This window comes from Chelonia mydas, chromosome 18, assembly GCF_015237465.2.
Source record: "Chelonia mydas isolate rCheMyd1 chromosome 18, rCheMyd1.pri.v2, whole genome shotgun sequence".
NCBI classification, from domain to species: domain Eukaryota; kingdom Metazoa; phylum Chordata; order Testudines; family Cheloniidae; genus Chelonia; species Chelonia mydas.
Window position 1 is genome coordinate 22,055,882 of NC_051258.2, and position 24,029 is coordinate 22,079,910.

The 24,029-nt window shown below is 43.2% G+C and overlaps 1 protein-coding gene and 1 long non-coding RNA gene across 2 annotated transcripts in view; one reads left to right on the forward strand and one right to left on the reverse strand.

Moving 5' to 3' along the window:
- The window catches only part of DNAJC11 (DnaJ heat shock protein family (Hsp40) member C11), a 73,400-nt gene extending 55,261 nt beyond the window's left edge, over window positions 1-18,139 (reverse strand). The window contains exons 1-2 of the mRNA XM_037881117.2: window positions 17,766-18,139; window positions 4,984-5,113 (exon numbers count right to left, since the gene is read on the reverse strand). Of these exons, the coding sequence (XP_037737045.1) occupies window positions 4,984-5,113; window positions 17,766-17,837 (202 nt within the window). The 5' untranslated portion in view covers window positions 17,838-18,139. The remainder of the gene's footprint in view (window positions 1-4,983; window positions 5,114-17,765) is intronic.
- A 350-nt stretch (window positions 18,140-18,489) lies between these two features.
- LOC119563962 overlaps window positions 18,490-24,029 on the forward strand; it is a 29,907-nt gene continuing 24,367 nt past the window's right edge. Inside the window, exons 1-2 of the long non-coding RNA XR_006286430.1 lie at window positions 18,490-18,814; window positions 19,700-19,803. This is a non-coding gene — a long non-coding RNA (uncharacterized LOC119563962). The remainder of the gene's footprint in view (window positions 18,815-19,699; window positions 19,804-24,029) is intronic.

Consider the following 24,029-nt stretch of genomic DNA (forward strand, 5'->3'; position numbering starts at 1 on the left):
GCTGGCTCGTCCATCCGGGGTGGTGGGGCTCAGGCTTTAGCCCCTCTGCTTGGGTGGACTCAGGCTTTAGTACCCCCTCCTGGGGTCACATAGTAATTTTTGTTGTCAGAAGAGGGTTGTGGTGCAATGAAGTTTGAGAACTGCTGTCCTAAGCTAATTCCTATTTGTCCTATCTACACACCCAATATCACTAAAAGAAAACCAGGTGGCTTCCCCCAACTTCTCAGCAAAGATTTAACAGCAAAGGCAGGACTGTAGTAAGGTCCCATATTATTAAGACCTCATTACTTTTACAAAATACATCTTGGTGCATTTGCATACTTCTGAGTATTTTGGATTCTTTTTTAACAGAGAATCACAGTGATACACACTGTAGAAAGCCTTCATGTCGATAGAATTTCCATCTTAAAGGCCTTGTTTTTTCAGAAAACCGTAACATTCCCTTAAAGGTTTTTTTGGGGAACTGATAGATTCATTTGACCTTTACTCCAAGTTCACTATTTTGCCTGGGAATTTCTTTAAACTCCCATTCATTTTTAGGGGGCATGCCGTCATAGTATTTGGCTTCCTTCCTTCCACTCACTATACCAGATTGACCCAGTTCCATGTGGTTCTCTGCCTGCTACACCACCCATGACAGCCATGCCCATCTAGGCCATGAAGAAGTCATAACATTTGTACTGAGCCATGAACACCTTGTCAAATGCCATTTAACCAGATGAATATCATTTATCATTTAAGTGAAAAAGCGCATATATAATTTCAAACTCCTGCAGAACTCCAAACCACCAAGAGAATGGGTCAACCCATTTTAGTAACACGAACAAAATATGAACAAAAAATAAAGGAAAATCTTCAGAAAATGAATTCAATCTGTGAACTCCCCTGCCACAAACATATCCATTCCAAAAGTCTTCTGTACTTTACACTAAGCTTCCCAGAACAGTTCAACCTTTGGCTAAGATTTCAGTTGGATTGTTTTGGATCTGGTGAAGCTAAGGAGAGGTATTAGTGTTAAGTTTAAAAAAAAAGAAAATCAGGTTTATAATGGAAAATTAGCTTCAATCTTAACTGTGGAGAGATTAGTGAGCTAGTCACCTCTCCTAGCTCGGTACTGTGATGTTATCTGATTAAAATATGACCATGTAGATCATTGTTGCTACCACTGTTGTATAATTGCAACAAATCTTGTACAAATTATGTCAAGTAAGCTGTCTATGGAAGGTTATGATTTGCTGAATACGATTATGCTATTTGTATGCATGTATCGTTTTTGTATTTGAAGTTATGAGTATTGGCTCTAGATCTGGATTTCAAACATTTGCTCCTGGGGTAACGTCCATGAAGTATTTAGAATGCACATCTTGAAGGGACTATTCAAATTAAGTGGCCCATTAATAAAACACTTAACTCACAATGGAAGATGCCTATCTACTCTTAATGGAATTTCCTTCCATGAGTGAGTGAGTCATGCATGGACATGTGACTTGCTCATGTGATTCCAAACTCCATCTTCTACTTGTAATTTTCCACTAGCTGTGCTGAGTGCTTTGTTTGAAACAATGGATTTCCCTCCACATGGCAGAAGCTATAAAAGGCACTAGAAACATGTCCATTTTGCCTCTTTTTTGCTCCAACCTCTGAACTATGGACTTATACGAATGGGAGCATTTAACCAAGGGACTGAGGACCTTCCAATGATTTGGAAGCAACCAGAGACTTGACTTAAGCCAGTAGTTTATTCCATCACTGCTAAAAACCTGAACCAATAAATTTGCAATTATTGTATGTATTTGATTCCTTCAATGGATTTTAACTCTCACCTTTCTTTCTTTCTATGAATAAACGTTTAGATTTTAGACACTAAAGAATTGGCAACAGCGTGATTTTTGGGTAAAATCTGAGTTATGTATTGACCTGGGTACGTGGCTGGTCCTTTGGGATCAGAAGAATCTTTTGGTTTGATGAAATTGGTTTTAAATAACCACTCATCGTTAAGTCTAGTGTTTTTGGTGGTGATACAAGGACTGGAATACCGAAGGACACTGCTTTTCTGACTTCTTGTTAGCCAGTGTGGTGAGACGGAAGTTTACTTTTGTTGCTAGATTGGTATATCTCATGGAAGAATAACCTCCAGTCTTGGGGTGTGTGTGCCCTATTTCTCAGCAGTTTGTCCTGAATTTGGTATTCTCAGTTGTGACCCACGGAGGCATGGTTACAGATACTATTTTTCATATGTTGTTGGTAGTGGGTTTTAACTTTTGTAATGCCCAACCTTATCTGTAAAGCCATTTGATGCTGAATAAGCAACAGTTTATGTTTAAGGTTGCAACACATAACAAACAAAGCCAGGAAATTCAAAGAGAAAACTGACCTGTTTACAGCAGAATGTCAGCGCTCTCTGAATTTCCAGAACAAGATTTAAAATGCAATTTTTTTTTAATTGAAAGGTCCTGAGTCTCCATTCCCCATCATCACCCACTCAAGTTCTTCAGTGCTTTTTTTTCTTTTTTTAAGTGGGAGTTTCCATATATTCTCAGGCCTAATTAAGGATGATGTAAACTATTCCACCCACGTTCAAGTCTAATGGGGAGAAAGAAATGCTGACTTTTCAGAAAACACAGGAACCAAATTTCTTTAGCTAATTCTCTGGGATTTAATAAGGAATCATTTATTCGCTGTTTTGCTTTAACCTTCCTCCAGGCTAACTCACTGATTGTCAAGTTTGCTGCTGTAGCAGTTTTACCACAGAACAATCCGACTGGCTCCTAATTCACTTACGTTTCAGTTACTTCTCCCCAAATCTCCAAAACGCTGTAAGTAACTATCAATAATTCAGACAACTACAAAACTGTATCGGCCAAGTCCAGATAACAGAATATAATCTGAGGGAAACAGTTTCAATCAAATCTTTTGCAGAAATGGATTCAGTACATCTGCCCCTGACGGCAGATCCAAATCTGGTAAGACTAAATTGTCTCACCTATGCAGATTCATCACCCAGCACATTCTGACTGTTTCACTGGCCATTAAACTCTCATTTTTAGGAAAAACAGTGAATCGAGATACAAAATTAGCTTTTATTTGTGATGTGAAAAGTCTTTATTTTAGAGAATAATAGTTTTTCCTTTCACTGCCTCTTAACTGTGCCATTTCCCCTTTGGCTGGTAGGGGAACCCAGGCCCACCCTCTATACTGGGTCCCAGCCCAGGAACCCTATGACAAGCAGGTGAGGTCTGCATAGTCCTATCCCTTACTGCCATATCTGTGTGCAACTTTCTACCTTGCCTTGTACCACCCTAACAGTGACTGCAGCCTCTCTCTCTGCAGCTCCTTCTACTCCCAGCTACTGGGCTTTGTACTACGTTCCGGCCCAGCTGAGCTTCTGTTTTAATTAATCCTTTTAATTAGTCCCTAGCTCCTCCTCTAGGTGCAGCCTATGCAGTAAATTGGCACACTAACCACCTTCATCCCTTCAGGCCTTGTGTGTGGCGGACACCCCAGCACACTCAGTTATACCATCAACAGCATGGAATACCAACAATATTTACCTGAGAGTTAAATTCATTGTTTGTACGGTGCTTGGAGAACTTTGGAGGGGAAGACGTTACGTGCAAAGTACTCTTGCTATGTCGTCCTTAACTAGGCCTTCGAATGTGTGGAAATTCTCACTAAGAAAAGGATTGAAGACCTCAAGGATACATCTACACTGCAGTTGGGACTGTGCTTCCCAGCGCAGGTAGACAGATGCATCCTACTACTTGAGCTAGTGCTATACACGTAGCAGTGGCTGTGGCTGGACAGGTGGTGACTTGAGCTAGTCACCGGATCCCCTGGGTACACACATGCTACCATGGCCACACTGCTATGTTTAGCATGTGAGCATGCGCAGACCTAGCGTATGTTTCTCTACCCATGCTGGGATACACAGAATGGGTGACCGGGAATGGAAACTCAGGACCCTTCAGTACAAAGAAACAAGCTAAATTTGCCTTTCAATTTGAAGTTTTTGAGCACTGGTCTCTGTTCAAGGTAGATTTTTTGAAAAGTTTAAACAAAACTAGAGATTGAAAAAATTAGTTACTACATTATAAAAACATTCTTGCAACTTCTTATTTAGTTATTTATTTAAAAACAGCTCTGATGGCTAGGGACCGAAAGTTGACATTTGACCTGGAAACAGCACTTTTCTGATTAAAAGTGCTTCTGTTAGAGAGACAATTGATTTGGTTTTGACCAAGTTAGGACATGTGCAAACACACACATGCACAGCACATTTTGCATGGCATTTTCTCATTAAATTTATATACGACAGAGCTAAGAAAGGGTCACACTAAGCATCCTGCACAGTTAACTTAACTGCACAATGAAAAATTTAGTGGAGCTGCACAGTGAATGAGGCAAGGACTCCACATCTTATTGTACGACTCCTTACCTCATTCACTGAACACATCGCAAAAGTATTATTCTATGTTGTGATAATCTGTAGTATGATGTACAAAAACCCATCTACTGCATACTTTTCGTACAAGTGACTTTCATATAAACTTTTCACAATGATTTTTCATGCAATTGACTTTCAGGAGGTCTGGCCGACATGAGGTAATACACAGAATAAGAAGGTGGTAAAATGTGTGTTTTATATTGTGATTTAGCCATAGCTGGCAATCTAGACAGGTAAAAACCCATTAAAAATAAATTGCAATAAGAGATTATAAAAAATAAGACCCTAACTGGATCCCAGTTCAAAATACAACTCTTGCTCTTCTAATGTACTCATTTTCCATTCATTGGGCACATACTAGTTTCAAAAACAAAGTACTGATTTTCCAAAGCACCAAGTCAAAAGTGCAAAATTAACCATCATCTTTAAAGAGCACAAAGGAATCTCTCTCTCTCTCTCTCCAGACTACACAATGCAAGCATCAAAAATCCAGCAACTACTATGAAGACAGTTTCTGCAAATCTAAGCCTTCCACTGACCTTCATAAGCCTGGTGAACAAGGTTAAACAGTTGCTCAGCTTGTGTTTTGAGCTCTGGGTCTCTGTGCTTGTCTGGATGGTACAACATACATAGTCGGCGATAGGCAGCTTTCAGCTCTTCCTGAGAGGCCTGTGAAAAGGAACAAAATTCGTTTAGAGCACAGACAATGTTGTTTAAGCATTATTATCAAAATCAGCCCTGAAACGGGAATCCATCAGATACATTCCAGCATATTTAGTTATACTAAGTACAGAGTAAAATGAAATTATACTTTATTACTTAAATACAGCTTTTCACACGGGATAATAAAATATTAGCACCAATTTTGATGCGACATGTTTTCCAAGCTGTCACAACAGTACCAGCTTGCATACCTGAGTGTAAAAGCAAGACCCAGTAACAAAATACATTACCTTTGTGTGCACGTTATTTTAATTAGACCATGCCAGCATGTTCCCATTTCAGTTTTGTGTGGCATGGGATAGCTACAGCCAACTCTGAAGAAAGAGTATAAAATCTCAGGGTTTCACACCAGACCCCTCCTGTATTTTAATTCCAAAACGTCAAACACAAATCAACTTTGAAAAAACAAAACAAAAAAACTGTGGACATTCCACATTCTGCAACAAAAGTTGGAGAGTTAAGCATAAAATTCCACAAACATATCTCTCTGCTATAAACTGTGACAGTAGCTTTTCCATGTAGCAAGACCAGTACTCTCTAGCTCACAGGCATATAATCCTCTCTAGACAGACACACTAGTCCGGTAGCAATTTGAAGGACAAATAAAATGAGAATATTCCACTAAACGCATGAAGAAAAATTTGCTTCTTTACTGCATCCACGCTGGATTGTTTAGATACAGCCTGGCTCTACTCCAATGACATTTGGTGGAGACAGATTTTGGATGGCTCTTTAGGAATCAGTGGAGTAACAAAACATTCCTGCCTCTCCAAAATTATGACAGCAAGACCGAATTACTAGGTTATTCATACTGTGTAGCACAAGACAGGAGGTTGGCTTTCTGCACGGAGGGATGGCTTCAGAGTGCAATTGCTGTAATAGCATCACAAGCATTAGCTGGATTTCCTTTTAGTAACCGTGGTCACCCTTCCACTATGGCAAAGGATCAAAGAGGTAAGATGCTGAAGGGGTACAAAGATTAACATGTGAATAAAGGGTCACAAAGAAAAATAATTCATGTTTATAGAACACTTTAAAGGCATTTATTTCACTAAATTCCACTGACATTTAATGCCTTTCAATGACTAAGGTTTGCATAGCTGTTTACCGCAAACAAAGGTGTCACAGCATTTTGTGCTTCAACCTGATCCCCTTTCTCAAGTCAGAAGTGATCAAGAGAAAACGAAGAGTCAGGCGCTACCTGACAACTGTGTTCATTTTAATATGTAAAATGGGACGGACACCATTGTTGTGAGCCGTTAGAGCTACTTCTCTCTTCTTCAGGTTCTTCTGTTTCATATGAATATTTCCAAGTCAGAAAGCAGTAGGGTGATCTTCTAGACTTGCCTGGCTCAAGAAAGCAAATGTACCAAAAGAGCAGTGATTTTTCCTTCTGCATCCCCTTGTGCTCTCTTGGTTATTAAAATGAAACTAGATGAGAAGGGAGTGGAATATCCAGTTCCACTATGACCTTTTAAAATCAAATTAATGATAAATGGCTTAATGTGCTATTGATTAATAGAAATGAGCAGTTTCATTTTTCATAAATATCATGTTCACTAAAATGTTATATTGGGCCTTTCATCATAAGTGAATAGCTAAGGTCATTGGTTCAATATTTCATGAATGATAACTTCTTTGAAGCCACTACAGAAATACTGACAACATTTCAAATTATAATGAGATACATAAGTCACTAATAATGATGTTTTAAGTTACATTCTTATTAATAAAACTCTGAGCAAAATTAAGGTGCATTATCCCCCTATTTGGGGATTAAACAGATTCACTTAGTGTCTCAATCATCCAGTTACACTTTCATAGGGTCTAAATCTATTGTAGATTAAATGTTTATATACTAGAAAATTGCTAGTGAATGGGTTTAGTCTTCTCATCAGGACTGTGAAGTTCAGTGGCCATCTATTTTCAGATTAGGTGCTACACCATACTAAATTGAGTTTCCCTTCTAGAATTCGTTTCACACCATCACCAAGCTGACTACAAGAAAGATGAGTGCATTTTGATTTTCAAAAAGGATTAATTAAAAATATTCTCTTTCAATATGCATTCCTTTGGATAACACTCTAGTCCAGTTTCATTTGCGTGCTGCATTCTAACATAGGATTATTGCAATTATAGTGTGTGTACTGAGGAGTTTCTAATGTAGCTAAATCAAGCCCTTAAGGCTTTGGTGGCCCCAAATATTTATGTAGCTCCCTACTTCATATTCTTAACCCTTTAGTCCTGATGTGCTCATACAAAATGACATGTCAGGAACTGATCAGAACTCTAAGGCCCCATTTATATGAAGCAAAAAGGCACTGCAAATTATCAGTGATGGGAACACTGAGCTTGCAAAGCACGTACTGAACCTTGCAGTAAGGCTCAATCTTTTTTGTACCAGTTGTCCCAAGCATTGTAACCAAGATCTAGCACACGTCCAGCTGAACCAGAACAATATACAACAGTTTCTCAATTCATTTACAGGAAGCTTTGCAGCTACACCGATTTGGGTCAAACAACACGGTCTCAAGTGCCAGACAATATACATCTCTACCCTGTCCTTCACCACATACAACCACACACTACCACCACCAACATGGCCCAGTGATTGGACAAAATCTGCTCATGGATAAAGAACAGCTGGCTGATGCTACACCTGAACAAAACAAATGATGATGGTGGGCAGAGGAAAGCCCTTTGAAGCGTATGCAGCCTTGGTGCAGTCTCCTTTGGTTGAAGGTGGACATCCGCAATTGGTCAGTTTGGTCCATAGTCTAGGAAAAGTCTTGGATTCCTCACTGACACTATATTTTCACACAGAAAGCATTAGTCACAGATGCTGCTATCACCTCGGTTGGCTAGTGACCTTTGTCACTGCTCGGCAGGACTACAGCAACGTGATATATCTGGGCAGGAAGTATTCAGCACTTAGGAAACTCTAATTAGTACAAAATGCTGCAGTGCATCTCCTCAACAACAGAAGCTACTATGAGCCCACCAAACCTGTCCTCTGCTCCCTACAATGTGCCCTTGTTGCCAAGAAGACTAACGGCATTTTGGGCTGTATAAGTAGGGGCATTGCCAGCAGATCGAGGGACGTGATCGTTCCCCTCTATTCGGCATTGGTGAGGCCTCATCTGGAGTACTGTGTCCAGTTTTGGGCCCCACACGACAAGAAGGATGTGGAAAAATTGGAAAGAGTCCAGTGGAGGGAAACAAAAATGATTAGGGGGCTGAAGCACATGACTTATGAGGAGAGGCTGAGGGGACTGGGATTGTTTAGTCTGCAGAACAGAAGAATGAGGGGGGATTTGATAGCTGCTTTCAACTTCCTGAAAGGGGATTCCAAAGAGGATGGATCGAGACAGTTCTCAGTGGTACCAGATGATAGAACAAGGAGCAATGGTCTCAAGTTGCAGTGGGGGAGGTTTAGGTTGAATAGTAGGAAAAACTTTTTCACTTGGATGGTGGTGAAACACTGGAATGGGTTACCTAGGGAGGTGGTGGAATCTCCTTTATTAGAGGTTTTTAAGGTCAGGCTTGACAAAGCCCTGGCTGGGATGATTTAGTTGGGGATTAGGTCCTGCTTTGAGCAGGGGGTTGGACTAGATGACCTCCTGAGGTCCCTTCCAACCCTGATATTCTATGATTCTACACTGGCTCCCCATAGAAATTCATCTCAAATTCAAGGTTTTGTTCCTTATCTACAAGGTACCCCACAGCCTGGGCTAGTGCTACTTAAGGCTGTGGGATGAAAAATGTGGTCAACTATGTTCCTTTGACACAACAGGTAAAGCTCACTTGTGCAGGACACAGGACTTCTGCAGAGGCCAGTCTGAGACTGTTGAATTAACTCCCCCAGGAACTAAGGACTATCACAAACCCACACCATCTTACATCTTTCTCTGAAGCACTTGATATTGGCCCTTCTCAGAAACATGTACCGGACTTTCTAGGCCTATTGGCTCATCTGTTTCTCTCTGTGTCCTTATACTTCACTGATCACCAAAATATTTGAGTGCCTCACAAATTGATTAAAGTGAAGACAAGATGATCCCTCTCTTTTTCTCCCCTTCCGTGAATCAGTTCACATTTTCCTTTATTTTAAAATTGTAGATTTGATGGGTCTATTGAGGGAAGGCTTGGTTGAAACCATGGTGTTCACATTTTGCTCTGAAGTTGGTATAGAGCACTTCATCTTGAAAAACATCTTTGCCTGTATGTCCCTAATGACATCTGCACAGCTCTGGGAATAATATCCTTCACGAATCACTGCAGAAGAACATGTTAACAAGCACAAAAAGCCCTTGTTTTTGTAGGGCCTGTGAAAAATATGGCAATGTCCTGGACAAACCTTACTGAATTAAGCTGAACTTTATTTAAATAAATTTAAGTATCTTAGGAGCTGATCTTAAAAATGCAAATGTTTGTATGTTATTGTGGGCTTGTGTGCAACTTGTCAAGGAGACATGACTAATATAAACTTTGGGAAGTACTATGAGCCTCAAAGGACTCTTTTAAACAACAGCTAAAATAAGAATGAACTGCTAGTTAAAGAGGTTTCCCAGAATGCAAATGTATCTTCTCTGATTATGCAAAAATTCAGCCTTTGAAGCTTTGCAAGGTGGGAACCTTTTATCTGCTGATTACCTGTCACATGAGGACAAATCAAAGACCCAAAAACCATATAAAGAGGTAAAGTACAGATTTCCTGGTTGTACTTACGCTGAGCAAAACATGTAATGATCTAGTAACCACAGGAAAACCCCTGGGTGGGGTTTAAAGGACTGTTCACCAGCCAGAGCTCTTGTTGGAGTAAGGGGGTGACCTCTGGTAAACTTATCTGCATGCACGTAGGTTCTTTTATTGTTTTAATGTTTTTTCAGTAAAGCTTTTACTTTAAGAATAAATGTGCTTGCTTAGAAAGAGGTGTAGTAACTTAACTATAGGAATTACACTGTTTCCTGTCTCCAAGAAGATAAATAAAGCAGGGTTGCTTAGGCAGTCTGACTTTTCTGAGGAATTCACAGTGTAGGTAGAGATCTACGCAGTCTGGAAATACCCAGTCAGGAGAGAGGGAGATGTGTGTCTCCACCCAACAGAGGCAACAACTAGAGAGCTGAAAGTTGTAAGAATGGGTCTGTGATGAAGTGGGACTGTTCTTAATGTTTCCTCTAAATACTGTAGGGGTGCCTCAGTTTCCCCTATGCATTTCTTAAGTCTCCATGTGGTGGGATAAGGGGGTGTGATTGTTGCAGAGCAAAGGGCCAGGGTACATAAATGGCCGACACTCTGTCTCCTGGCAACTGATGGCCTGGGCCCTACCCCCCTGCAAGGTGATAGCTAAAGGGGTTGGAGAACAAAGGAATCAGGTGACCTCCTGGCCCGGGAAAGGGACAAAGCCTAGAGGAGGAGGGACTGGAGGGTGAGGCAGTTTGAGGAAAAAGGTTACCAAAAAAAAAAAAAAGTTGAGTAGCCACGTGTTTTAAAACACCTAAACAAAATGAACAGGGCATGGAAGGGAAAACCATTTTTAAAAACTTTCAATCCAGATGGGGAAAAACAATCTTATGTTGCATTCCATTTCCGCCTACCTTTCTGGTCTGTTTATAGTTTATAAAATGCTGATCCTACAAATGCGCATGTGAATAACTTAAGTGTTCACCTCATCAGAGCCTTACACTGTAATTTTCTCAGGCAGGGACCTGTCTCAAATGCTTGTAAAGCAAATAATATATTTATGGGCACTACATAATTTTTTTTCATTTTAATAATCTACAGTGTTATCAGTAACTTTAGGAAAGAAGTTAATTTGAAATATATGATTATGTCGATATCTGTTTATCAGAACACTGATTTCTGCTTAATTAGAAACACAGGGAGGGAAGAAGGCAAACCAATGTCTGCCAAACAGAGAGAGGAAAATTGGTAAGGAACAAACTGTGATTTTCATCTTCTAGGAAAACAATCAGACTATGGAGAGCTGGACCTGGCACACACAACGTGAGGAGCCATATAGAAAGCATGTCCAATTTCACATTCTGAACTCCCAGGTCAGCAGAGGCTGGCAGTGCTGTGAATGATTTAAACAACTGCTATAAACAAAAATTTCCAATAACCGCAATAAGAAAATTCCTGCCTGACGTGTCATGTTTTTACAATGAAATTCTCCTTCCCATCCCCTTATTTTTGAATACAGGCTATGCAGGTTCCAGTAAACATTACACAGTAAGAGGTTTTTAGGAAGCTTTCCACAGTGCTAATGAAGTGTCAGAAAGGAGGCACTTCTACTGATGCTTAATGCCTTAACAGCATGGTGATTTCAATGACAAAACATGCCTAGGATTTGGGAAGAGATATTTTTCACTCAGCTGTACCACACAAAAGGTGGTAACCGAACTAATGCAATCAAACATGAGTTTGTTCTTTTCTTCTAACTTTTTAGCAATCTTTCTTTAGCAAAATAACTGCTGATATCACAGCAAGAGCTGTACATTAAGTTCTTAGTTTCAAAATTAAAGAGGAATTTCTGTGATGTATAGCTTTTTTTTTTTTTTAGAACTAATTTAAAATTTATCTTTGGCACTTTGTTTTTTGCCAGTACAACTAGTCAACAGATCCCAGGCAGAGTGAACACAATCTCTTTTCTATGCACACTACAGAGTGGCCACCTTTGCTACTAAATGAACCAATAAACTAAAACAAGAAAGTTTCATAGGTGCAACTCTTAGTCCTTAAGAACTTACTTAATTATTCACGTCTTTCAAAAAATCTTGTCAAACTACTGTAGAATCAGAAACTCTAACGAAACTGTGACTGTAATAAAAATGTGACAGGATTTCAGTGGTTAGAGTAGAGTGGGGAGTCAGGACTACCGGGTCTTATTTCCAGCTCTGAAAGTGATTCGTTGTGTAACCTCTGGCAAGACAATTCACCTTTGTGTACTTCAGTTCCCCCATCTCTAATATGAGGATAGTCTCTACCTCATGAGCCCCATAAGTTAGTGTTACTAAAATTAAGTTCCTTGAATAGACGTTTCCATAAAAGTACCATTAATTGACTTTTTTGGGTACTCCAGGGTTCAAATCACCCTGAAGTGAAATTTAACTATGAAATTGACAGCAACAAGAAGAGCAACATACCTATAGCACAAAGCACGCAATATCAGTTCCAGCTGTGCTTGTTCTTGTTGATCCATTGTTAACGAAAAGAAACCTAGTTGTTTGTTTGAACTTTGCTGGGAGTAGGTAGTATAGTTCTTACAAGCTATTAGAGCTGCTACAGAAACAGCTGCTTTGCACAGAAGGATACAATTGAGATTCACCATATTTGTAGCTTACATACAAATTGGATAATTAAATTAGATGAAATGCATTCATGCAATTCCTATAAAAAAGGCATGTTGCAGGAAAAAACTTGACCTGTAATCAACCAACATGCAGTTCATAATACATTGCATACTTTTGGGCAAGACTCAAAATATTTGTTTCCTTATTAGTTTTTTGTTTCCTTATTATTTGTTTCCTTATTAGTTGTAATTGATTTATTTGGTATTTAGTGTGCAATACCACCTTACAATGCTGTACACACATGCTATCTTTAGTTTTAAGACACATACAGTTTCATTCTGTTACTCAGAGAAAGGCCTTGGGCACCTGGTGCCATAATATCTCTAAGACCACGACTTTCTTTTTACAGTAAAGCACTTTCCAGAGCCTTCTTTTGGGCACCGCACACAGTTACACCTAGGTTGCAGATAGATCTAAAATTCATAAAAGCACCTTTACCAGATGTACACTGACAAGCTGACCCAATCTTCCATTGGGCCCAGCACAGAATTAGATGCAACAGAATCTAGTTAAGTCTAGTTTTTCCATTGGAGGAAACGAAAATGCTTATTAACCCAGAGACCAAGTAGATTCTATCCTCCTCCCCACAAATCAGACATGGGATCCCTCTAGCCTAGTCTCGGACAGGGGCCAGCAACAGCAGCTTCAGGGTGCTCGTGGCCCTACAGTAGGCAGCAAGAGAAGAGACCAGTCCACGGAGAGGGAGTCTGTGTCACTGAGAACTCGGAAGAAAATGATCGTAATTGCTTATGGATCAATGTCCTAACAGATAAAGCACAAGATGGGGTACTAGTTGGTGTCTGCTACAGACCACCAAATCACACTAGGAAACAGGATAACTGGCTCCTTATGCGCCTATCTACAGCGTGCAGGGAGAAAAAAAACTGTGTGATCATCAGGGATTCAAATTTGAATGACATATGCTGGAGATTTCATGCTTCCAGTATACAAACATCCTTGGAATTTCTAAATATTATAGATAACAATTTCCTAACTTAACAAGTGTTGCAACCAACATGGGGTAATTCTATATTAGACCTTCTCCTAACAGATAATGAGGAACTGACCACAAAACTAAAAGACAGTGGTAGCTCAGGTACAAGTGATCATGACCTGATCATACACACACACTTGGTGCTTTAATAGGGCCAATTTCACAAAGCTGAAAACAATTATGAGCCAGTTCACCTGAGAGGAAGAATTTAAACAGAAAAATGTGAATGATAATTGGGAATCATTTAAGAATTTGCTAGATGTCCAGAAAGCCACAATCCTATAACTGAGGAAGAAGGCTGTGCTGGTTAAAAAACCAACCTGGTTTAAAGGGGAAGTGAACGCAGCTGTAAAAAATTTAAAAATATATAACAAATGTAAGAAACGGGAAGTTGATAGCAATAAATATAAACAAGAAGTTAAGAAATGCAGAAATTTGATAAGGGAAGTCAAGGGACACAAGTAGAAATCTATTGCCAGCACAGTTAAGGACAATAAGGAGAAGTTTCTAAAATATATTAGGAACAAAGAATCTCATCAATGGCATCGGTCCATTACTAGACAGAAGTGATAGAAATATCAATAATAATGCAGAAAAGGCAAAAGTGTTAACTAAATATTTCTGTTCTGTATTAAAAAAAGAAATGATGCAGTCTCATCATATGGTGATAACACTCTTCATATTCCATAACTCTAGAGCAGCAGTCTCCAACCTTTTTATGCCCCACGTCACTTTTTGAATTTAAGCGCAACCCCGGATCTACCCCACCTGTTCCCCGAGGCTCTGCCTTCCCCAAAGCCCCCCCCCCTTGTTCACTGTCCCCCACCCTCACTTACTTTCACCAGGCCAGGGCTCGGGAGAGGGTGCGGGCTCTGGGCTGGGGCCGAGGGATTCGCAGTGTGGAAGGGGGCTCTGGGCTAAGCCTGGGGCAGGGGGATGGTGTGCAGGAGGAGGTGAGAGGTGCAAGCTCTGGGAGGGTGTTTGGGGGCAGAAGAGGGCTCTGGGCTGGGGAGAGTGTTGGGGTACAGGAGGGCGTGCTGGCTCTGGGAGGGGGGTCAGGGCTGGGGCAGGGGCTTGGGGTGCAGGAGGGGATACAGGGTGCTGTTTCTGGGAGGGGGCTCAGGGCTGGGGCTTGGGGTGCAGGAGAGAGTTTGGGGTACAGGAGGGGGTATGGGGTGCTGGCTCTGGGAGGGGGCTCAGTGTTGGAGTGTGGCCTCCCAGCGGGTGGCACTTACCTCAGGCAACTCTCTGTCGGTGGCGCAGCGAATCTAAGGCAGACACCCTGCCTGCCGCGGCCCCACGCCACTCGTGGAAGGGGCCAACGCACCCCTGTGGGGGAGGGCACGTGGCTCTGCGCGCTGCTCCTCTCTGCAGGCACCGCCCCCAAAGCTCCCATTTGGTCAGAGTCCCCCATTCCCGGCCAATGGGAGCTGCGGGGGCAGTGCCTGCAGGCATTAGCAGCACATGGAGACCCCAGGGCTGCGGGGACATGCTGTCCGCTTCTGTGAGTGGCGTGGGGCCATGGCAGGCAGGGAGCCTGCTTAGTGGCAGCCCGCTACGCTGCCGCAGCCGGAGATCACGATCGACCGGGAGAGCCCCCAGGATCGACAGGTTGGTGACCACTGCTCTAGAGAACGTTAACCAGCAGTTACTAAGGTTAGACATCATTAAATCAGCACATCGAGATAACTTGCCTCCAAGAATTTTACAAGACTTGGCTGAGGAGCTTGCTGGACCATTAATGTTGTTTTTCAATAAGTCTTGTAGCACTAGGGAAGTTCCAGAAGACTGAAAGAAAGCTAATGTCGTGCCAATTTTTAAAAATGGTAAAAGGGATGACCCGGGAATTAAAAGCCTGGCAGCCTGACACTGATACCAGGCAATGGAATGGCAGATGAAGGACTCGATTAATAAATAATTAAAGGAGGGTAATGAAATTAATGCAAATCAACAATGGATTTATGGAAAACAGATCCTGTCAAACTAACTTGATATCTTTTTTTAATGAAATTACAAGTTTGATCGATAAAAGTAATAGTGTTGATGCAATAGAATTCTGTAAGGTGTTTGACTTGACACTGCACATTTTGATTAAAAAACTAGAACAGTATAAAATTAACATGACACTCATTAAACGTACTAAAAACTGGTTAACTGATAGGTCTCAAAATATAACTTGTAAACGGGGAATCATCATTGAGTGGGTCTGTTTCCAGTGAAGTTCCACAGGGATCGGTTCTTGACCCTATGCTACGTAACCTCTTTTTTCAATGACCTGGAAGACAATATAAAATCATCCCTGATAAAGTTTGCAGATCCCAAAAATTGGGGGAAGGGTAAATGGACAGGTCACTGATTCAGAGTGATCTAGATCTCTTGATAAACTGGGTGCAACAAGTGGTAAGCTGGGCGCAGGGAAATATGCATTTTAATGGTTTAATGTAAATATATACATCTGGGAGCAAAGAATGTAGAGCATACTTAGAGAATGGGGGACTCTATCCTGGAAAGCAGTGACACTGAAAAAGATTTGGGGGTCATGGTGGATGAGCTGAACATGAGCTCCCAATGCGACTCTATGGCCAAAGAGCTAATGCAATCATGGGATGCATAAACAGAGGAATCTAGAATAGGAGAAGAGATTATTTTACCTCTGTACTGGGAACAGGTGCAGCCACAGCTAGACTACTGTGTCCAGTTCTGATGCTCACAATTCAAGAAAGATGTTGATAAACTGGAGAGGGTTCAGAGAATAGCCACCAGAATGATTAAAGGATTAGAAGACATGCATATGTGATAGATTCAAGGAACTCCATCTATTTAACCCAGTGGTTCTCAACCAGGGGTATGCAAAGGTCTGCTAGGGGGTACGGACATCAGTGTATCTAGATATTCACCTAGTTTTATAACAGGATACAAAAAAAAGCACTAGAGAACTCAGTACAAATTAAAATTTCAAACAGACAATGACTTGTTTATATTGCTGTATATACTATACACTGAAAAGTACAAGATTTATATTTCAATTGATTTATTTTATAACTATATGATAAAAATGAGAAAGCAAGCAATTTTTCAGTAATAATGTGCTGTGACACTTTTGCACTTTTACATCTGGTTTTGTAAGCAAGTGGTTTTTTTAAGTGGGGTGAAACGGGGGGTACACAAGACAACTCAGACTCCTGACAGGGGTACAGTAATCTGGAAAAGTTGAGAACCATTGATTTAGCTTAACAAAGAGAAGGTTAAGGGGTGATTTGATTAATCTGTAAATCACTACACGGGGAACAAATATTTAATAAGGAGCTCTTCAATCTAGCCGAGAAAGGTACAACGGGACCAATGGCTGAAAGCTGAAGCTAGGGCTTGGCTACACTTACATTTTATAGGTTTCAGAGTAACAGCCGTGTTAGTCTGTATTCACAGAAAGAAAAGGAGGACTTGTGGCACCTTAGAGACTAACCAATTTATTTGAGCATGAGCTTTGGTGAGCTACAGCTCACTTCATCGGATGCATGCTGTGGACATTTTATAGCGCTCTAACCTGCTGGCGCAGGGGTGTCGAAAACCACCGCCCTGAGGGCAGAAAGTCGCTTTAAAGCGCCAGTGTAGACAGGCCCTGAGCGCTGGGAGCTGCTCCCCGCCTGGGGGCGGGTTACCGGGCCCCCCACGCGCGCTGCAGAGCGCTCCCGCCGCCGCGCTCTGCGGTTTCCCGCGCAGCCATGCCCGGGACAAACTCGGCCGGGAGAGACCCGGGAGGCGCGTTAACCCCGAACAGCTTCCCCAGGGCGGGGGAGTCTCCGTCCCTGCCCACGCCGGACTCAACACCGGGAGTCTGGCTCCGCTGCCGCTCTCGGGGGGTCGGGGCGGCCGCTGGCCAGCGCCAGCCAGGCGCCCGGGCTCGCTGGTCCCGCCCGCCCGGGAAAGGCTGGCCCGGGCGGGGGGCGGGGCGGAGCCGGGCGCTCGCTCCAGGCCCCGGCCGGCCCCGGCCTGCCCCGGCCGGCGCGCGAGAGAAGGGCGGCTCCCGCGTCCCGCCCCCGCGCCTTCTCCCCTCGCCCGCGCCAGCAGACGCCCCGGGGGGAGCCTGGGGCCGGGGCAGGCACGACCTCCGCCGCCCCGCTGGCGGGCCCGCAAGAGCCGCCGGAGAGGCGGGGGCCGCCCGGGCACGGGGTCAGAGTCCCGGCCCCAGGCCCCTCCCTCGGCTCGGCTCGGCTCGGCACCCCCCACCAGCGCCGCGGCCCGCCGCCCTCACCTCCCGCCGCACGTTCAGCAGCGAGTAATAATCCTCGTTCTCCGGCACCTCCTCCCCCAAGGCCGCCGCCATCTTGCCGACCTCTCACCCCGCGCCGGGGCGGGACTAGGGGCGGAAGAGAGCCGGCAGAGGAGGTCGCGCCACCGCCACAGCGCCCCCGGCGGAGCGGAGGGGCATCGGGAGGCAGTGCGCATGCGTATCGCGCACCGAGCGGGCGCTGAGTCGGCGCACAGGCACATGCGCGGCGGGGAGCACAGCTGCCGGCGGGCGGCAGAGATCACGTGGGGCAGATGTCAAGAAGACGGCGCGCGGGTGAAAGGAGCGAATGGGCGCTCCTCTACTGCGCATGCGCTCCGTTACGTCGGCTCGCAAGTCTGGAGTTGGGCGGGAAGAGGCTGGGAAGGGGGCGGGGCCGCATCGCCTGAGCCCCGTGACCCCGCCCGTGAGGTCCGTGCCCCAGGGACTGGCCCCGCCCTCTGGACCCCTCTGCCCCCCCGAGCCCCGCCCCCTGGACCCCTCTGCCCCCCCCAGGACACCGCCCTTCCCCCCCCCCCCGGACCCCGCCCCCTGGACCTCGCTGGCCCCCCAGGGACTCCGCCCCTCCCCCAGCCGAGCGGGCCCGCCCTGGCCCCTCCCCGGACCCCGCCCACTGGACCCCTCCGCCCCCCCCGGACTCCTCTGCCCCCCCCCCCGGGACCCCGCCCTTCCCCCCCCGGGCCCTGCTTTCATCCCGTCTGTCCGCAGGGCGCAGCCCCGAGGGCAGGACGAGCGGCTGTGTCCCCTGCTCCCCGAGAGGTAAATGGAGAATCCGTGACCCCCACCAGGCCGAGCCTGGTCATTCCTCCCCGGGTCGGGTTACTGGGCTCTGCCTTGCTGCGGGTGCCCGGCTCCTTCCTCCAAGCCTGAGGACTCTTGCTGGGTTTCTCCTCCACAGGTGGCAGAAGGTCCTTCCCATCGGAGTTTTCAGCACGGCCCTGGTATTTCATAAACACCTTTTCCTAGAGGAGGAGGCACCATCCGCTGTTTGTTTCCTCACTTAATTGCTTCGGGTAGGGTTACACACCTACAGTCCTGTATTTGGAAGGGTAATTGTCATGTATATGTACGCCTCACACTTTTATTGCAAAATCTGATTAATTTAAATTGGGTGCCCTTCCTTTGTAACATTATTAAAATGCATCTGTTATATAATGTAAAGTATGTACATGTCTGGAAATTACACAGTTGCAAAAGGGAGTCTGGAAAAGCTGGTTAAGAAGTTTGGAGTGATGTGGTCACCTGGTTAATACTTCTCCCACCGTCTCTAATTTTGCTATAATGTTGTTTCTCAGAAACCTTCAGCAAACATCCATTGCTGTTCCCCACTTCTGTACTACACCTGCTGGAAAAGTCTAGCCACTTCCTTGCAGGTTGGAGAAATCAATTTCTTTTCACTTCAGTCCTTCTTAAGAGAAAGTGTGGAAAGTCATCTTTGCCCTCCTTGAAGCAGATCTCAAGTCTTTTGGTTTATGTGATGTCCAAGGTAGATTATAGTCCCTTATAGGATTTTGGAACAACCAAAGTAAGGACAAGAACTCAAATATTCACGCATTTCATGCTGGGACAGGATAATTTGGGTGTATGTAAGCAATTAGATGTAGACTTTGAACCAGGATCCATGTTTTTAAAACAGATGCTAGTGCTTTTTATTAGAGACATATCCTAGTTAGTAGCACACCAAAAATCTAGTTCCAAGTTCTAACCTTGCCTTTGACACTGACTCCTCTGACCTTTAGCAAGTTACTTCACTTTTCTAAGTGCAGAATGGGGATAATGATACTTATCCAGCTCACAGTGATATTGTGAGGTGTAATTAGCAAATGTCTGTAAAGCATCTGCAAAATGAAAAGTGCAAGATTTTATATACATACTGAGTCTTAATATATTAACTCCAGACTATTGCTGACTGGGGACACAGAAGCATGCAGTTGTGTTCTGCCTTGAGAAATCTAATATTTACCATGACTTAACTGCTCTCCTTTCATTCTTCTTCTTGGAGGTAAGTGCAGTTAGCCCTATTGTACCTGGAGCCTTTTTGTACCCTTGCAGATTTTTAGACTGGGGTTCCCTGAAGTATAATAAATACTTTGCCCACTGTCAAGCTGGTTCTACATTGAAAATGCTTTATGCTCCATCTTTGCTCTCTCGTCCATGTCACGTGCCAGATAGAATCATAGAATATCAGGGTTGGAAGGGACTAGTCCAAGCCCCTGCTCAAAGCAGGACCAATCCCCAGTTTTTGCCCCAGATCCCTAAATGGCCCCCTCAAGGATTGAGCTCACAACCCTGGGTTTAGCAGGCCAATGTTCAAATCACTGAGCTATCCCCCCACAATCATGTTCCCTGACTGGGAAACAAACTCGGGCTGCGGCGGCGAGAGCGCCGAATCCTAACCCCTAGATACCATCAGACCTGACTCAGGAACTCACTAAGAAGCAGCATGATGAGAGGATGGCAAAATCTTTTGATGAACCTCAGATTGTGCTTCAACAAGGGCACCACTCAGGCAATTTCCAGACAGGATAAATGTTCCTGGAGTGTCAGTCCTCCCTTTATCCTTTATAGGTTGTTTAGCTCTGGAGCAGTTTGGAATGTGATTGGATAAATAGAAGGCCAGTCATAAACTTAGTCCAGGGCTGAGACGTGTTTATTATACACTTCCTTCTTGAGGAGATGGACTTTGTTTCTCTCCTTTTGAAGAAGCCAATTATATAATGGGAGAAATAATGGAAATATAGTTTTGTAGCACACAGAAAAATCCTCACAGCAGAACATCTGACAAAAGCTCAGCTTCATATTTCAGTTCCTTGCCCTACGGATTTGCTGTATTCTCCCCATTGAGGTATAGTCAGAAAGAAAATGATATGACAGCAGTAAAGCAAAGTCTGAAATCTATTATCACACTCTTATCTTTAAACAGAAGTTACAAGTAAATGTATTCTTATTGTTCACATTCAAAATGACACAGACCTTTTGCTCTCATAGAATAGAAACTGTCTGGGTATTTAGGAAACTGCCCCTGTGTTTAACAGCTTTACAGCCCTGCTGTGCTATACTCAGTTTATCCTGGAGGTCATTTGTTTCCCTTTGAATGATAGTGACATTACTGGGAGAGGCAGCTGAGCAATCTGTCCAGGCTCTTGTGTGTCACTGCTGAATCTAAGCCCTTCTCTATAATTCATAAAGAGAAATTACCTATAATCTTTTTATTATTCTCTTGTCATTGAGTCAAGACAGGGATTTAGTGCTATTTTTATCAGTTTCTGACTGCTCTCCCTTCTTCTGCACACTTGGATAGCAGGCTGACTCCGTGAGACAGGGCAGAAAACTTTGCTGAATATGGTCATTTAAAAATCATCTTCACAAGGAAATCTCTAAGCTTCCAGGAAATCTGAAGCATTAGTATCTCAGTCTCCATTCCACCTGCCTCCCTGTTGTTTACTGACATAAAAACAAACTAACTACAGGGTGGCTACAAAAACTGCTTAAGAGTGATTCAAAATCATTAGCTTCAAATATGTATAGTGGTCAAAAGGCCCAATGCCAGTCTATTACTATTACATGTGTCTCTAACTTAAGGGTGTAGGTGCATTTAAGTCACTCGGTAATCTCCTCTTTAGAGCAATAGAGAGATGCTCACCTGTAACAGCAGGTGCTCAGATATCATGCTGAGGACTGCAGTATAAAAACCTGAAGAGAAAGAGAGAGGTTGGGTTTCATTTTGCTATAGAACCAAATATGCCTATGGGAAGGAATCCACCTCTCTCCCTGTTGGATTAGGGAGCAAGTCCCAATGGCGGTTTTACTCAGCAGCTTATTTTGTCCCACTAAAATATGCAGCAAGACAAAAATAACACAACTTCGAAGGTAGTTTTAAACTGTGCATTTTCCTGAGATGACAACTTCACTCATTTATTTTTTGATGTGGTATTTTGTTTTTAAAAAGTGTTTGAACTCCGTCTCAGTTGAGGTAGTTGTTTCCTGTTATCATTGTCTACCAGCAAAGTAACCAAAAATGCCAGCAGGTAGAAAAACATGCAGATAGTGGATATGACGTAAGAAGCAAAAGAGAGCAGAGTGAAAACCAGGAGGGGTGAAAGACAGCAGAGCACAACTCATTTGGGTGCTCGGTCCACAGCTCTTAGAAATCAGTAGTTTTTAGATGAGAGAAGAAAAGGAGGAAGAACAGCCATAGTTGTCCTATGCATGATCTGTGTTATAGGTGGCCTGACAACATTATCTGACTGTCTTTAGCTCCCTAGACACAGAACACGTTGGAAAATCAGTTTAGAATGAAAAGAGAAAAATTACCCAGTCCTACCTCTGTCCCATATGGCTCTCACATTCGAAGGTGAGGGGAGCTGTATACATACCTGGATAGATAGCAGCATCAGAGGGCTCTTTGATACATGCAAGATAAAGGGAATGTTTAGTGTCGCTTGTCAGCATCACTCTTGATACAGTTGGCTGTATGCATTGATGAGAGGACAATTGTTTCTCCATTAGGTTAACTACATGATGAGTCTGAAAGGACTTTTCTAAACAAAAGTAAGCTCTATTTCACAAAAACTACTGCTGATGTGTGATTTACAAGAATTGTTTGAGAGAGATCTTGGTGTACTGATGAAATAATATTACTAGTCAAAGTCTTTGATCAATCAGTACAGAATACCAAGGTGCGGAAAAGAATAATTGCAATATAAAGGAAAGTGAGATCCACAGCAACAGAAAAGTTAGGAATGGGTGAGTTATTTGAGGGCCAATTCCTGTTCTTAGTTGCAGCAGGGAAAATCCAGAGTAATTCTATTCAAATCAACAGTTACACTGGATTTGCATTAGAAAGCTGAGAGCAGAAATCTGCATGCACAGTGTTTTGTCTCCAAAACAACAAACCGACTGTTTGGGTGGCAAATTAACCACCAGAGGGCACCCATGCAGTCCCATCAAAATATTGAACTGGACAGAAAAATTCGTGTCACAATGTATAGTGGCCTATGAAATTCAAACAGAACAACTCCCTGGGCTCTACACCAAATTGTGACTTGCTATAAAACTTAATGACAGGAAGATTTTGTTTTCTCTATGTGTTGTTGCTTTGACAAGGATACCATGAAGCAAAATAAGGGCTTTTCTTCCCTTTAGGCTGCATAGTGCCCTATAACTAGTCCCTTGATTTCTGTATGTTATGTTAGAATGAGAGCTCTGCCCTGTAAGATAGACAAGTGCTAAAAGAAAACTTAATAAAAGTATGATTTCATGTGAAGATGAAGCCATGGTTTCCGACACCAAAGTTCAGCCACTTTGTTTTGGACATACCATCACGGAAGCCTTACTTGAAAACAATTGAAAGGTATGTTCAGTCTTAAGTCAACTCTTCTGGTCCCAATGCAGTTGACGAAGGAATCTACACTACCACGTGGGGTCGATCTGAGATACGCAACTTCAGCTACGTGAATAGCGTAGCTGAAGTTGATATACTTAGATCTACTTACCGCGGTGTCTTCACCGCTGACGCTCTCCCGTCAACTCTGGTTGCGCTCCTTGTTCTGGTGGAGTACCAGAGTCAACAGGAGAGCGCTCAGCAGTCAATTTATTGTGTCTATATTAGATGCGATAAATTGACCCCCACTGGATCGATCACTGCCTGCCAATCCGGCAGGTAGTGTAGACAAGCCCCTCTGAAATCAAATAAGTTCCTCAATTCAGAGCAAGCTTTCCATGAAGGCACATTTTCAGGGAAATCCAGTAAGAATTAATTCATTTCCCCTCTCTACAGAGGAGTCATCCAACTATTTAGCAATACACATCTCCTGACTCAGCACACCTACTAGATTCATTTTTTCCATATGATTTTAGAGTGACTTGGTCTGTGCTAAAACACAAAAATAGTGACTAAAGTTCTGAGGTTTTGAATTGCCATTGCAGCACCCTATTTCCCAGAGAGTTTTGTCCTGTACTGATAGTAACAGTCATGCTTTTTTTCTAAGGTGGCTGGGGAATCACATGATCCTTAGGGATGTTAGTGACAGAAAGTTACTGAGAGTTCTCTCTCTCTCAGATCTTTCCAACATGTTGCTGAAAGACACTGTCACTAATTACACAGCTGACCCTTTCCACTGTAGGAAATTGTTTTGCATTCAACAGATTGACAGATATGTCATGGGAAATTCTGAAGGCCATCCCATCTTGGGTCAGATCTATTTACACTTTTCCTTCGTTCTTTAT